Source organism: Capronia coronata (genome assembly GCF_000585585.1).
Source record: "Capronia coronata CBS 617.96 chromosome Unknown acBCG-supercont1.1, whole genome shotgun sequence".
In the NCBI taxonomy this organism is placed as follows: Eukaryota; Fungi; Ascomycota; class Eurotiomycetes; order Chaetothyriales; family Herpotrichiellaceae; genus Capronia; species Capronia coronata.
In genome coordinates, this window is record NW_006912893.1 from 938,743 (window position 1) to 951,352 (window position 12,610).

The 12,610-nt window shown below is 51.2% G+C and overlaps 5 protein-coding genes across 5 annotated transcripts; 3 read left to right on the forward strand and 2 right to left on the reverse strand.

Annotated features, from left to right (window-relative positions):
- Window positions 1-557: 557 nt before the first annotated feature.
- On the reverse strand, window positions 558-1,485 carry A1O1_00347 (uncharacterized protein; the record flags this gene model as incomplete). Its single annotated transcript, XM_007721266.1, has 2 exons — window positions 558-1,331; window positions 1,387-1,485. The coding sequence occupies 2 exons, from the start codon at window positions 1,483-1,485 to the stop codon at window positions 558-560; spliced, it is 873 nt and encodes a 290-aa protein (XP_007719456.1).
- Window positions 1,486-1,848: 363 nt separating this feature from the next.
- A1O1_00348 (uncharacterized protein) lies at window positions 1,849-2,829 on the forward strand (the record flags this gene model as incomplete). Its single annotated transcript, XM_007721267.1, has 1 exon — window positions 1,849-2,829. The coding sequence occupies one exon, from the start codon at window positions 1,849-1,851 to the stop codon at window positions 2,827-2,829; it is 981 nt and encodes a 326-aa protein (XP_007719457.1).
- Window positions 2,830-3,689: 860 nt separating this feature from the next.
- On the forward strand, window positions 3,690-4,760 carry A1O1_00349 (uncharacterized protein; the record flags this gene model as incomplete). The annotated part of the gene is made up of 1 exon (XM_007721268.1): window positions 3,690-4,760. The coding sequence occupies one exon, from the start codon at window positions 3,690-3,692 to the stop codon at window positions 4,758-4,760; it is 1,071 nt and encodes a 356-aa protein (XP_007719458.1).
- A 72-nt stretch (window positions 4,761-4,832) lies between these two features.
- A1O1_00350 (YEATS domain-containing protein 4) lies at window positions 4,833-5,570 on the reverse strand (the record flags this gene model as incomplete). Its single annotated transcript, XM_007721269.1, has 1 exon — window positions 4,833-5,570. One exon carries the CDS (start codon window positions 5,568-5,570, stop codon window positions 4,833-4,835), a length of 738 nt encoding a protein of 245 aa, XP_007719459.1.
- A 1,261-nt stretch (window positions 5,571-6,831) lies between these two features.
- Window positions 6,832-7,863, forward strand: A1O1_00351 (uncharacterized protein; the record flags this gene model as incomplete). The annotated part of the gene is made up of 1 exon (XM_007721270.1): window positions 6,832-7,863. One exon carries the CDS (start codon window positions 6,832-6,834, stop codon window positions 7,861-7,863), a length of 1,032 nt encoding a protein of 343 aa, XP_007719460.1.
- Window positions 7,864-12,610: the final 4,747 nt, after the last annotated feature.

A 12,610-nucleotide genomic window follows, 5' to 3' on the forward strand; every position in this document is an offset into this window, starting at 1 on the left:
CCTCTTGAACCATCGATCTACGGGCGGTCTTGTCTGAATACACCTTCTGTATAAAACTGCACTTTCTCTTGTGGACCTTTCTGCAGGTCACGAAGGACGACTCTTCGACCAGTTGATGTGTCTAATAAATGATCCTCACTCTGGGATGCGGGCAGCATAGCGGGTTGGGAACAATAGCCGGCGTTCAGGGATTCGGGTTCTATGATAGAGCTCTCAAGAGCCCCAGATCAGGGCTCTGTGGAATGCTAAGAAGGCTTGCTGCTTTGGTGGACGGATGAAGACTAGGTTGCCATACCTGCATTGCGACATAGGACCGTGGAGTCCATCGCGTTCGCAAGTGTTGCTTCACCGCACAGTGCGACAGCGTAATGGGTCTTCATAGTGCCGAGTTGGCAGATCTTTGAGCCTGATTTGAGTTGAAAGAATTGAGCTGCGGGTACATTTCTTCTATAACCGAAGCACAGAGTCTCCGTTCTTTTTGATGCCCGATCGATGATGTTGAAACCTGCCAAATTCTTTTTCATACATATACCAAGGACGCATTGAATACTCCCATATCAGAGCATTGTCCTTCGCCAGGCTTTTGCCGCAAGAGCCTCGATCGACTTTGTATCCACCACGCCCTTCGTTGAATCATCAGCAATAGCTTCCACTATAGCTTCTGCCACCAGGTCTGCTTTCAAGGGCTTTTCGACTGCAGCTCCAAATATGCGAGTCAAGCTGCCTCCAAGCATGCTGTTGACTGTGCTTCCAACCATGCCAGAGGCTGCTATCGGGAGCGTGAACATTCGGCTGTCATCGTATAAGAATCCCGGCCTGAAAAATATGTTTCTCAGCTTCACCATTCTGTTCGCAATTATGCTCTCGGCCTCGCGCTTCGTCGTGATGTATCGGCCGGGGAGCATAGGGGCGCCGGCTGCAGCTGAGACGTAGACAAAAGTCTTTGCACCTTCACGTTCTGCCTCTTGTGCCAGAGCAATCGCAGAGTCTCTGTTCATCAGCTCATACGTGATCTGGCCATCCTTTTCTCCTTTCCCCAATGCTTCGCCCGGCTGGCGGTCCATTGGGTTGTTCGAGCTGCCAGCCTTTGTTGTACTGAATGCCCTCGACAAGCCAGAGAGTATTCCCTCTTTGCCTTGGAGAACTCCCTTGTAGTCCGCCTCGAGGAGGATGCCCATGGTATGCACCACGGCCTCGGCGTCTTTCAGGTGTGAAGTGTAGGTGTCTGGTCTGAGAATGTCTCCCTTGGCCCAAGTGACAGAACTTGACCAAGGAGGAGGGGCCGATTCTGCAGTAACTGAAGACCATTTAGGCTCGCCAGAGCGACTATTCTGCCGTCAGTAATCGTGTGCACCGAGCCGTGGCAGCTGCTTGCCTTATGGAGACGACATCCCAGCCTCGAGCGACGGCGGATTTGCAGATGCGCGACCCTAGAAACCCATTTCCACCGGCGACAACCAGCTTCTTCTTCACCACCTGCGCCATCTGGGAGATTGTTCTTTTCTCTGTGGTCGTGTCGAATCCCTTCAACTGCCAGTGCCGCGTTCCATTGTAGTACCGAGCATATTACAATAAACAGTGGAATGATCGCCAGGGACTTTTTGGAAGAGTTCAACGTCATCGATTTTGTATCCCTATAAGGAAGGTGCGGCGAGCCCGTCTTTTCCGCGCTTCATCAAGTTGGCGATCGATGCAGTGTTTGACAACTGGAGTTTAAGGGCCTGTTCTGAACAAGAGATAAAACCTCGACTATCCCACCGTTTCACATTGTTAATCTACTGCATATCAGTGATCCGACCTGTCGAATTGAGCCACGTCCGTCTGTCTGTTCTTCACTCCGAAGCCAATATGCCACCCGCCAAAAGACGCAAATTGAGCCCAACTCTCGATGAACCTCCCTCGAAGTCGGATTCTCGGAATGTCTCTACAGAGGAGCGTGATGTGACAGAGACTCATAACGATACCACGGCCGGAAAGGAAATCAACGAAGCAGCATCGTCCGAACAGGACGCCATAACTGCAGACTACAGCAAGAATGCTACGACCAGTACCACCCCATCAACAGCGGCGGCAGACAGACTTGCGCGATTTGCGGCGCTGAAGTCACGGGCCAGCGCGTCTGCCAAGTCGAACCTCGCCGAAGCGAAAGCAGAAGCAAAGCGTGCGGCGATGGACCCTGGCTTGCTGGCGAGCCTCAACAGGAAAGCAGCAATCGCATCCCACAACATCCTCAAGGCAGACACCGAGGAAGAAGAAGGCGATGGTGCCTTTGAACGTAGACGAGCTTGGGACTACACCATTGAAGAGAGCGAAAGATGGGACGAGCGAGTGCAACAGAAGAAAGCCAACCGAGACAACACTGCCTTCAAGGATTACAGCCAGGAAGCCAGCAAAATGTACGATCGGCAGATCCGCGAGTTGGAGAAGGCAGCGCGCAAAGACGGCGGCAAGAATCGCGAGGAGTATGAACGGCAGAAAGCCGAAATATTGGAGAATGCCGCGAGAACGGGCGGCCTTGAGATCGTGGAGATGGAGAACGGGGAATTGGTCGCCATTGATAAAGATGGCCGGTTCTACGCCAACGACGACAGCACGGGGTTCGTGGAACAGAAGCCGAAACGTGAGAATGTCGATCGCCTGGTCGCCGACTTGAAGAAAGCAGAGGAAACCAGGTTCAAGAATCGCCGCGATCGTGGTAGGGACACCGATGAAGGCGATGTCACGTATATCAACGACAAGAACAAGCAGTTCAACCTCAAGTTGGCCCGCTTTTATGACCGGTATACGGTTGATATACGGGAGAGCTTTGAGAGAGGGACGGCCATCTGAGGCGCCAAGGGTGGGATGCTGTGTGTGTTGCAGTGTGGGCTGTGGGCGGGCCAGCTCTTTGGAACTGGATCTGAAGACGCGAGCACCACATTCATACTTCTATTTTATCAATCAGTAGAATGGCGACCGCCATCAAGAAATGGCTTCGAGTACAGGCACTGCTTGCCGGTGTTTGGTGTGAGTTGGTGGTCGGCTTAGAGCTCGGTTTGCCGCTGAAATTACCGCCTCGCACTGGCAGGGCACGGCATCTTTGTCGATATACCGATCTTAGATATATACCTACAGGGATGTACCTACGTTTTGCCGTTATACTACCTGGTACGTGAGGCAGCATCGGCTGTCACAACTGCAACGTACTGCTAAAAGAATCAATGGTGACATGGGTATGATGTGAAGACCTCACAGGATATACCTCCCTCTTCTGTCGGATATCGACGCTTATTGAGATCGAGAGTTTTTGCGCCTTCTGATAACTAACGACTTCCGAGTTATTAGAAGCCATTAGGGTTACCTTTGTTATAGCTTTTTTTCTCCTACTTATAGGTACGGAACGACCGTCGCGCTCTACGTGTCTAGGTAGCAGGCACCGAATTCTCATCCCGCGACGGATGGAAACAGGACGCTACATTTATTTCCAACCTTTCATGGATATTTTGAGTTACATTTCACGTGTAATGTCGCTCTGATGCGCCTGAAGGAATAAATACTCCCAATCTTAGCATCTCCAGGGACGGGAGACTAGAGACAGGAGTGGCGCTTTCACAGCCAGAGGGAAAGCAATACTTGTTACAGGTGCAAGACGGTCACAGTTCACAGTTCATCCTCATTATCTATCTACCGTACCCAGGGCCGAGGAAAAGATGTCTCCATTTCAAGAAGACCCCATCATCGTGATTGGAGCAGGGGTGACAGGCCTCTCGGTGGCGACGCTGCTGCAATCCCAGTATCCAGAGATACGCATCACCATCATCGCAGCCGAGACCCCGACCACAACCTCCCCCTCGGCAGACTATGCGTCGATGTGGGCAGGGGCACACTATCGCCCGATTGCCGGATCCACGGCTCAACTCAAGCAAGAAGCGGAGATGGCACAGCGGACAGCAAAGGTGATGCGACGGATTGCACAGGAGAGTCCCGAGGCTGGCGTGGCGTTCCTGCAGGGCGTTGAATATCTGGAAGACCCGCCGGAGGAGATCCTGCGTCTGAAGACCGGGGATGTGTATGCCTCGACAAATGATGAGTTCCGTGTCCTCGAGCATGCGGAACTGCCTTTCGGGGCAAAATGGGGTTGCGAATACCGCACCTGGTGTGTCAACGTGCAGCCTTACTGCCAGTGGCTTCTGGATCGCTTCATCACAAATGGCGGCCAACTCATCGGCCACCGATTGTCGAGCGCCGCGGACGCCTTCGACTTTGCTCGGCAGATAGGACTGGGTAGAGTGAAGATCATCGTCAACTGTTCCGGTCGCAACTTCGACCAGGATCCAAAGGTGAAGATCATCCGCGGTCAGACTGTGCTGGTGAAGCAGCGATACAGCAAGACAGTGACGCGGCAGAATCGCGATGGGACTTGGACGTTCCTTATCCCTCGTCCGAACGGGGGTGGCACCATCGTAGGCGGCACGAAGGAGATTGGGGATCCGGAGACACGGCCCCGGCCGGAAACCCGACAAAAGTTGCTTGAGCAAGCTGCCCAAGCATACCCTGACTTCGTCGACTCGGTTGACAAGTTCGAGGTGTTAAAAGAGAATGTCGGGAGAAGACCATGGCGGGAAGGCGGGTTCCGAATCGAGACTGAGTCGGTTGCTCCTGGCCAGAGAATCGTCCATGGGTACGGCGGCGGCGGCCGGGGATACGAGTTGAGCTGGGGTGCCGCTGAGAGGATTGTTGAGCTCGTCAAAGCATCCGCTCCAGCCAAAGCCCGATTATAGATTGTGACTTGGACAGCACACATCCTGTCCGATGAGTATAAACTAGCGTGCATCCAGCAATACCCTGCAGCTTCACTTCTTCTTGACAGGCTTTCCCTCGGTCTTTTCCAGCTCTTGTAGCCTCGCTTCCTCTTTGACAAGCTTGGCCTTTTCCTCCACAATCAATCTCTGAACAGTCTTGGCCGCTTCGGTCAGCCGGTCGAGCTCCTTGCTCTCTTCCTCCTTGCTGAACTTGTTGCCGGGGTTACTTTTCAATGGTATTTCCGCTGTCGGTAGGGCCTTGACCGCACTCTTGCCGCCTTTCCCTGATTTTGATTTCCCAACCTGCGGGCCGCCTGTCAAGATGTCGTAGAAGGCCTCGACAGGTTCGTTGAACAAGACTTCTTCGTAGCATACGCTGGAAACCATGCTCCGGTCCCGCTTCTGCTGTTCGATGTCGCCATGGTACGGATGCAGCTTGAGACCGTGCCAGATCTGTTGTGGTTTCTCGTTGCTTTCGGGGACGAAGTAGAACTTGATGGCAATCTCGAATTCACCCCAACCGGTCTCTTCGACTTCAAACGGTGGACTCTCGATCATCCGCACGCTGTTAGCGTACGTATCGTGCAGTTTGAATTGCACCTTCTTCAGCCAATATGAAATATCCTCGTTGTTCACCCCGCGCACGAAGACCTTCCATTTATGTGTATGATCGGGCGGCGCATCTTTGGGACGGTTCTCGGGGTCGAAGGGGATCGCCTCGGTGCCGTAGACGAAGGGACGGTAGATTTGCACACCGCGCACGCGTTTCGTCCCTGTGGGAGCGGGCATCTCGACTGGCACGCACGAATAGTCTGATTGAATGAAGATGATTCAAGTCATCGATTGCAGCGCGTCGATGTGAAAGCGATGGTGACTTGGAGGGGACTGCGACTGCGTCACGGAAGTTGTTTGGAACTTTTACAGATGTGATCCGGATCCTGTCTCATACGCCACCGGCTTGCGATCTTGATTTACGGGGGCGAGGCTGGACCGCACTGCAACACTGTGACAATTCTTGAGTTCGAAGAGGCCGCCAGTATAGGACGGCCGCGGACTGCCCTTTAGGCACTACTAGTACTAGTACGTAGTACGTGCTAGTTGTCTTAGCATCTCAAACTGCGGCTGGCACGTGATTCTGTCACGTGACTATCTCTACGAGCCAATGAAAAATTACTTGCATATTTTTGGCGCAGGGGAAGTAATACTCCCAAAGACTCAAGACTCAACGATAAGATTATGACGTTGACCATAGAGCCTGCTAGTTGCAAGTAGCTCCTATGCCTCAACTTTCACAGTTCAAGTTTGTCTTCACGGTCCAGACAACGACTTTTATGTTGCGACTGGAGAAAACGTACCGATGACCGTGGCAAGCGAGGGCTTTTTATATCCCGTCGCCGTTTAATGCCAAGCCAGAGATCGGTACAACCACTGACTCACTACAGTACTAGTAGTACCTTACCTGATTTATGAGGAGGCATTCAGCGGAGCGAAGTCACCCCATAAACCAACTTCGACCGAGGGGTGAGCCGCAGGCAGTTAGGTGTTCTGTCGAGACGGTGAGGCTCTTGATCGGAGGGAAACAAGAGCGCGGATCGCTGGAGGGTGCCCGAAAGCATGAAACTGCCCTTCTCTCAGATAGTATCTCGAGCCGCACCGTATGTACGGAATGTCTCACCCCGTTCACCAACTGCGCACGTCTGCAATGACCGCAAATGGTGGTCGTCTTCGGCAGCTCACAAGGCCAAGAGGCTGCCCACCTACTACAAGCCATCCACGCTCTCGCTAAATCGGATGGATGCGCTGAAAGGACTTGACACTTCCAACTACTACATTACGGCCGATCTTGCTGGGACTTTGCGAAGACTAGGATTCCAGTCTATTCATACAGTTGTGAGACTCGTCAATCATCACCGGACAGAACTGCAGAACTATAAATGTGCGCCTAATGCCGCCGTCAGGCTTGCGACCACCAGCCAACGTACGGAGAGAACCAGTCCGGCCTTCCTGATGAGCGATTCGCTAACAAGATTGTATTGCAGAATGGCAAACCATGTACGAATCAGCTCTCAACTCTACGGAGGTGAAGCTCCTGCGCGACCCAACAATAGTACGCCAGATATTCCATGCCTTTGGCAGAGCCGACCTTCATTTCCAGAATATCAGAAAGATGGCGCGTTCCGGCATTTACGCGTTACAGATCGCATTTGAATCTGGAGAGAGCGAGGCTGTCATCGATACCGCCCTAGCCGAAGTCAAATCCAGTGGAGGTCTGCGCCGGAAGACATATGACTACATCCGAGAGATGGCATTAGCAAGAGCGGACTGGCGGGCAATGACAATCTACCTGTGGCATATGTTGCAGACGGCGCAGAAGAAGCCGGTTACACAGGAGAACTACCTGCTTGCGAAAGATCTGTATGGCATGATGGAGCCTAGTCAGAAGCAGGACAACAAACTGCCCTTTCTACAAAGTTTCGAGCTTCCCTGGAAATTGCTGCATGATGCGGCCGACCATTACCTCTATCACCTCGAGGACGGCCCCGAGTCTGATGCTGTCCAGGAGGATCTTGATATGGCTCTTCGGGAGGGTGTCTCCAAGTGGAGCGACCCTCGAGCCGCCGAAATGATTCTCAGTCAGATCGGTGAGGTCGAGAAACACAGTCCTCGCTGGGTGTCACTCACCACACAGTCGGCAATGGGCGGGAACTCGGACTCTTGTCTCGAACTGGCCATGTACCATCTGCAGAAAGATGGATGGTATCCAAAACAATCCGACAGCAATAAGGCTAAGAGCTGGATCGGGATCGAATGGCTCGCGCTCAGTGCAGCACTGTCAACCACCGACGCAAGGACAATGGTCAGAAGATATCTTGCGCTAGCGCACATTCTTCGCGAAAACGGCTTTGCTAAGGAAGGATATGCCTGGTTGCCCAATGCGAAAGAGAATGTCCACGAGGCCGGTCTCGACCCGAAAGGTGAAATGATCGAGTACCTCAATGGATTCCAGCGCCACTGGTTTGACGACAAGGTCATGGTGGCCACTTCGGACGAGTTCCTCGACATCAAAGAACCCCAGACCTGATTGCCATGTACGGCCAGGACTTCAAGCATGCCGTTTGCTGGGCGACAATGTCTGGGTTCGAATTGCATCTGAGCAAAGCGAATCCCGACACAGCATGAGGACGCCCAGTTGTCCATGTGTTCATTGCCGATCACAAACTTTTGACATGATGCTGGTGCAGCGGTTGTCGGCCAACGACTTCCAGAGACTGACACAGCGGCCGATTCTGTGCGGCTCCGTCCAAGACTATGGTAAAAGAGGAATGCGCTTGTCGACACTGTACAAAAAGACGACGATTGAATTTTCCAATTCAAACCAATACCATGTATATCTACCTATGTACGAGTTGAATCTATATACCCACTCAATCGACAAGTTGTTCTTACTACACAAACTGAACCCGATTCAGGCCCCAGATGTTGGCTATTCAGAATGCTCGAGGGTGCAGAACATACCCCCAGCCGGCAGGCCCACTATTACGGATATCTAGCCCCATTTCATCCCTTTTTCAGCATGAGGTTACACACGTCTTTTCGTCCCGATCTTCCCCATTGCACGGCCATCAGAAACTCCCATCATGCCAACATCGCAATCATGGAGATGGACCGACCTTGCCGAAACGCCGATCTTTATCGCTCAGAAGTCAGACCACCCAGCCTTCAATAACTTGCAAGACTCCAGCTGCAATGTGCCTGTGCCCAGCTGGCTTATCATACCACACTACAGAGCGTGTATCATTTTATCTCCACTTACCCACTCACTGAGTACGTACCATCTTTCGATCTGTCTACTCGGCAAGGAGTGTTCATCCCGATGTCTGTTGTGTCTTGACAACATAGCAGATCGATAGTGAGTTCGTACACCGTCCAGGTAGGTCGCTTCTCAGATTGCTGCCGAGTTTCTTGCCGATTATCCATTGTCAACAAACACGGCGTCACATGGGACTTCGGTCGAACAAAGATACGAGAGAGCATAGCTTGAGGGAATGCGCTATAGTGTTACGCTCCCGTCAAGATGCTCGCCAGAGTAACCACGAGCCCCGATCGTTCAGGCATTGCTTCTGTCTCTCTGTTTTGTCACTGGGATATGCCATGAAACCCAAGGCAAGACGGAGTCAAATGATCCGCTCCAGTGCTCGAGGTCAGTCGCTTGGTTAGAACGACGGTGACGCGGCAATATTAGCCACGGCACTGTCGCAAATCTCGATCAGGTTGCTCAGTTCAGGGCCTGCTCTAGTCAGAACAGTCCGTTCTCAGGTCCTTTCAGACTCAAGAGTTGGTCATCTGTGCATGATATCTCCACTTTGTCCGTGGTAGTTGACTGCGACTAACGGAAACATCAGACGGAGAGAGGCATGGAATGACTATCCATCGAGGTCGACTTGCAGGCTTCGTGACATCGTGAAACCCCACCCCAAGAACAGGAGGAGGTGGTCTAGGAAGTGGAAGAGAGTGTGTGTACGTGTAATGGCTGACTGGCCACTTGCATGCCTACCTGTTGGCTTACCCCTTTCTTCACTCTTCAACCGAAATATCTTCGAGGTCCACATTGCGAGGTGGTTGCTTGCGAAATTGATCCATCGTTGAGATGTCCAGCGTCTGTCTCTTGCTTCCACTCCACATGAGTTTTGATATACGAACATCTTGTGGTAAAGACACAAAGCGATGGTCCTGACAATATTGTGCAGAGAGGCAGTATAGTGTCAAGACGAATACAGGAGATGGGAGAGGAGAGAAAAGAAGAAGAATACAGCCTTCTACAATATGATTTGCATGTGCACCATCCGTATATCAAAATCACGGTGGGCCGGAACACGGATAAAGTCTCTCCCCTTTCTGTTGCCATCTCCAGCCTATTGCGGTCAAGTCTGCCTCCGTACTGCAACCAACACTCCTGGTCTGCAAGACCTTTACTATTCCCTTTGTACGAGGTTGTTTCGACTCTCGACAATCTCTTTGCCAATTTGGGCCTGCTACTCTTGGAACCATTGCCTGGCAGGTAGAAAGGCACATACCTCGTCCAGTTCCAAGATGATTCGATAACCGGAATGTTGCTCCGTGTTGGGCCACTATAGAGGGAATGATTCTATTTGTTCTCCAGGTTCACACAGCTCTGAGCCCGCCAGCTTGCCATACCCCTTGAATAAGTATATGTATATCACGACACGATACCATTCTCGAAGTTATGTCGTAGTATTACTGTACTACTTGCGATGACGATGGTTGGTAGAAGTGAAAAGCAGGAAACAATCCACGATAGAGCAACAGAGACTCTGCTTCCACATCTACTCGAATCAACACTGTCTGTCCAGTGTCCACAACAGCCGTATGTCACGATTTCGCTCTGATTTATCGCGCGTATCCATTCCATGGTCCAGAGACAACCAGTCGTTCCCAATCAGCGGTAGAAACTCTGGCTCCAACCATCCACCCACATTGACATAATCAAACTTCGTTCTCCTTTCTCCTTTGAGACTTGCTTTTGCGCCTCCAAAAGTGGAAAGTTCGATAAGAAACTGACCCTGCTCCCCATGTCATCTTTACCTTCATTCAACGGTCCCATGCCGTGCCCGAACAACAAACATGAAACTCTCTCCAGTGGGTCAGACCCAGACTCAGCTCAGCTCAGAACAGAACAGCAGTAACAACAGTTATTCGTCGGTCGAGAGGGTTGTTGACCGTTACTAGCTCCCTGGACAAGTAAATAACCAAGCCATCTCATAGGGATTTAGGGATCTCGGCTACACGGCCCCTTTATATAGGCAGCATTAGCATATCTTGCCCGAGTCATACTTTGTGGAAAGTTTCCACAATATAGACTTCTGGCGAGTTGTGATCAGGTGTTCGTTCGTTTGTTCTGTTTTCTTATGGATCCTTGAATCACAAGAATACCTGTCCCGTCACCAACAATGCACGAATGAGTGATTCCCCTCCCCTGTCTTCTCTCTGTGCTTGTTACGACTCTTCAAGGTATCCACCGGGGACCACTATCTCCGGCCTCGGTTAGGACCCCATAGACCCACAGAACTATAGTTCATGTCCAAGAATCAAGATTTCAATCGAAAGTCGACTGCAGTGCTGGGGTGGTTTCACCAGAGCGGAACCGGTTCCACCTGGCCGACTGCCTGCTTGCTTGACGAAAAGGGTAAACAGCAAACTTGAATGTAACAGGCAAGTTCCGAAATCCAGAAAAAAGAGGAGCTACTGTACAGAGTAAACAGGAATGAAATGCCACTGGACAACAGTCGACACGCGAGTCAGTTGCAAAGGGGCAACAAACACTCGAGCCCATCGACTTTTAGTCTAGATTACTAGTCACTGTGTTAGACTATCACTATCAGGTGCTTTGCTTTGCCGAGTCGATCAGATGTCTGCAGATGCTCTCTCTTTGGTTCCCAGAGCCACTCCACTGCAATCCGGCATCTTGCGCAAATTGATGAGGACATAATCCCTACATTCACAAATGATCAAAGAGGTCAGCTAGTAAGAGTATAAGACAATTCACTCACTCTGCCATGCCTACTATACCACACCACACTAAACCATTCATTATCTTCGGTACGGTCTCCAGCAAATAGAGCAATGAAGACGAACGATGGCCCAGGTGAGGTAGGTATATTGTATATCGGCACTTCAATTCAGACACCTGAGGTACCTGCCCAAGGCACGTAGTAGTGTATGTATGTATGTATGCAGTCAGTATATCTCGCCATCCACCTGTCGCCATGTCCACGAGAGGAGAGCCCATGCGGAAAAGGGACAAGAAGTGGCTCCACTAGTATCTAGCATCACGGAACCAGACCCACAACCAACTTATTCCTTCCAGAATGGGTTCGTTGGAGTGCCGATCCTCCCGCCTGTCTCCACTGGCACTCCACTTGTCACCACAGTGCGCACTGCCACAGTACAACTGCCACAACTGCCACAGAGCCACAATGCACAAAGCACATACCAACAAATGACTGAGCGCAACTGTGAAGTCCAACGGCTGTTTCCAGTGTTTTGAGTGTCTGCATTGCTAGGACCAATAAGCACAAGCAAAAGCAAAAGCAAAAGCAAAAGCAGAGGATAAGACAACCATCTCACCCGAAAACACAACCAAGATGGTCGACCCTTTAGATACCCATTGTGATTGTGAACCTCAGCTGCCGATAGTACTCTGCACAAACTTGAATTGTGCCATATGATACTGTACATGTATTGCACAATCCAAACTACTGACAAAACAAAACATGCCTCGATTCCTCGATGTCTCAAAAGCCTCAAATCACATTCCAGAGAAAGGAACAAGGGAAGAAAACCCTACTAGCACACAAAGTACCTCGTTCAAGTCGTTCCTCACTTAACCGAGATGCGTGACGCCTCGCTTAGAATTCTAGACCCCGCCAGCTTAAGCCCTATGGGTCTGGAACGTGGATTCTGGACCCGTGGTGGCCTCACCACTAGTCCCACTCTTTACTAGTACGGGGTAGATCTAGGCCCTGATGGACCCGAAATCGGCGCATGGCCCACTAACTGGGATCAAAAGAACCACTGGGAGGGGGCATTCTGCGTAAGACAAGGTCGGACATACTATACTACTCCTAAACTAGGTGCCTACTTTAGGTCGACTCCACTTCTTTATCGTGACTTGATACTTAGGTACCTTAGGTGTCTACCTAGGGAATAGACTTGGGTATCTTATGGTAAACAGGGAGCTGGTGGCAAAACCCACGAAAGGTACCTAAGTTATCATGATTCAGGTACTACTTACCTCAGGCAGGTAGTGG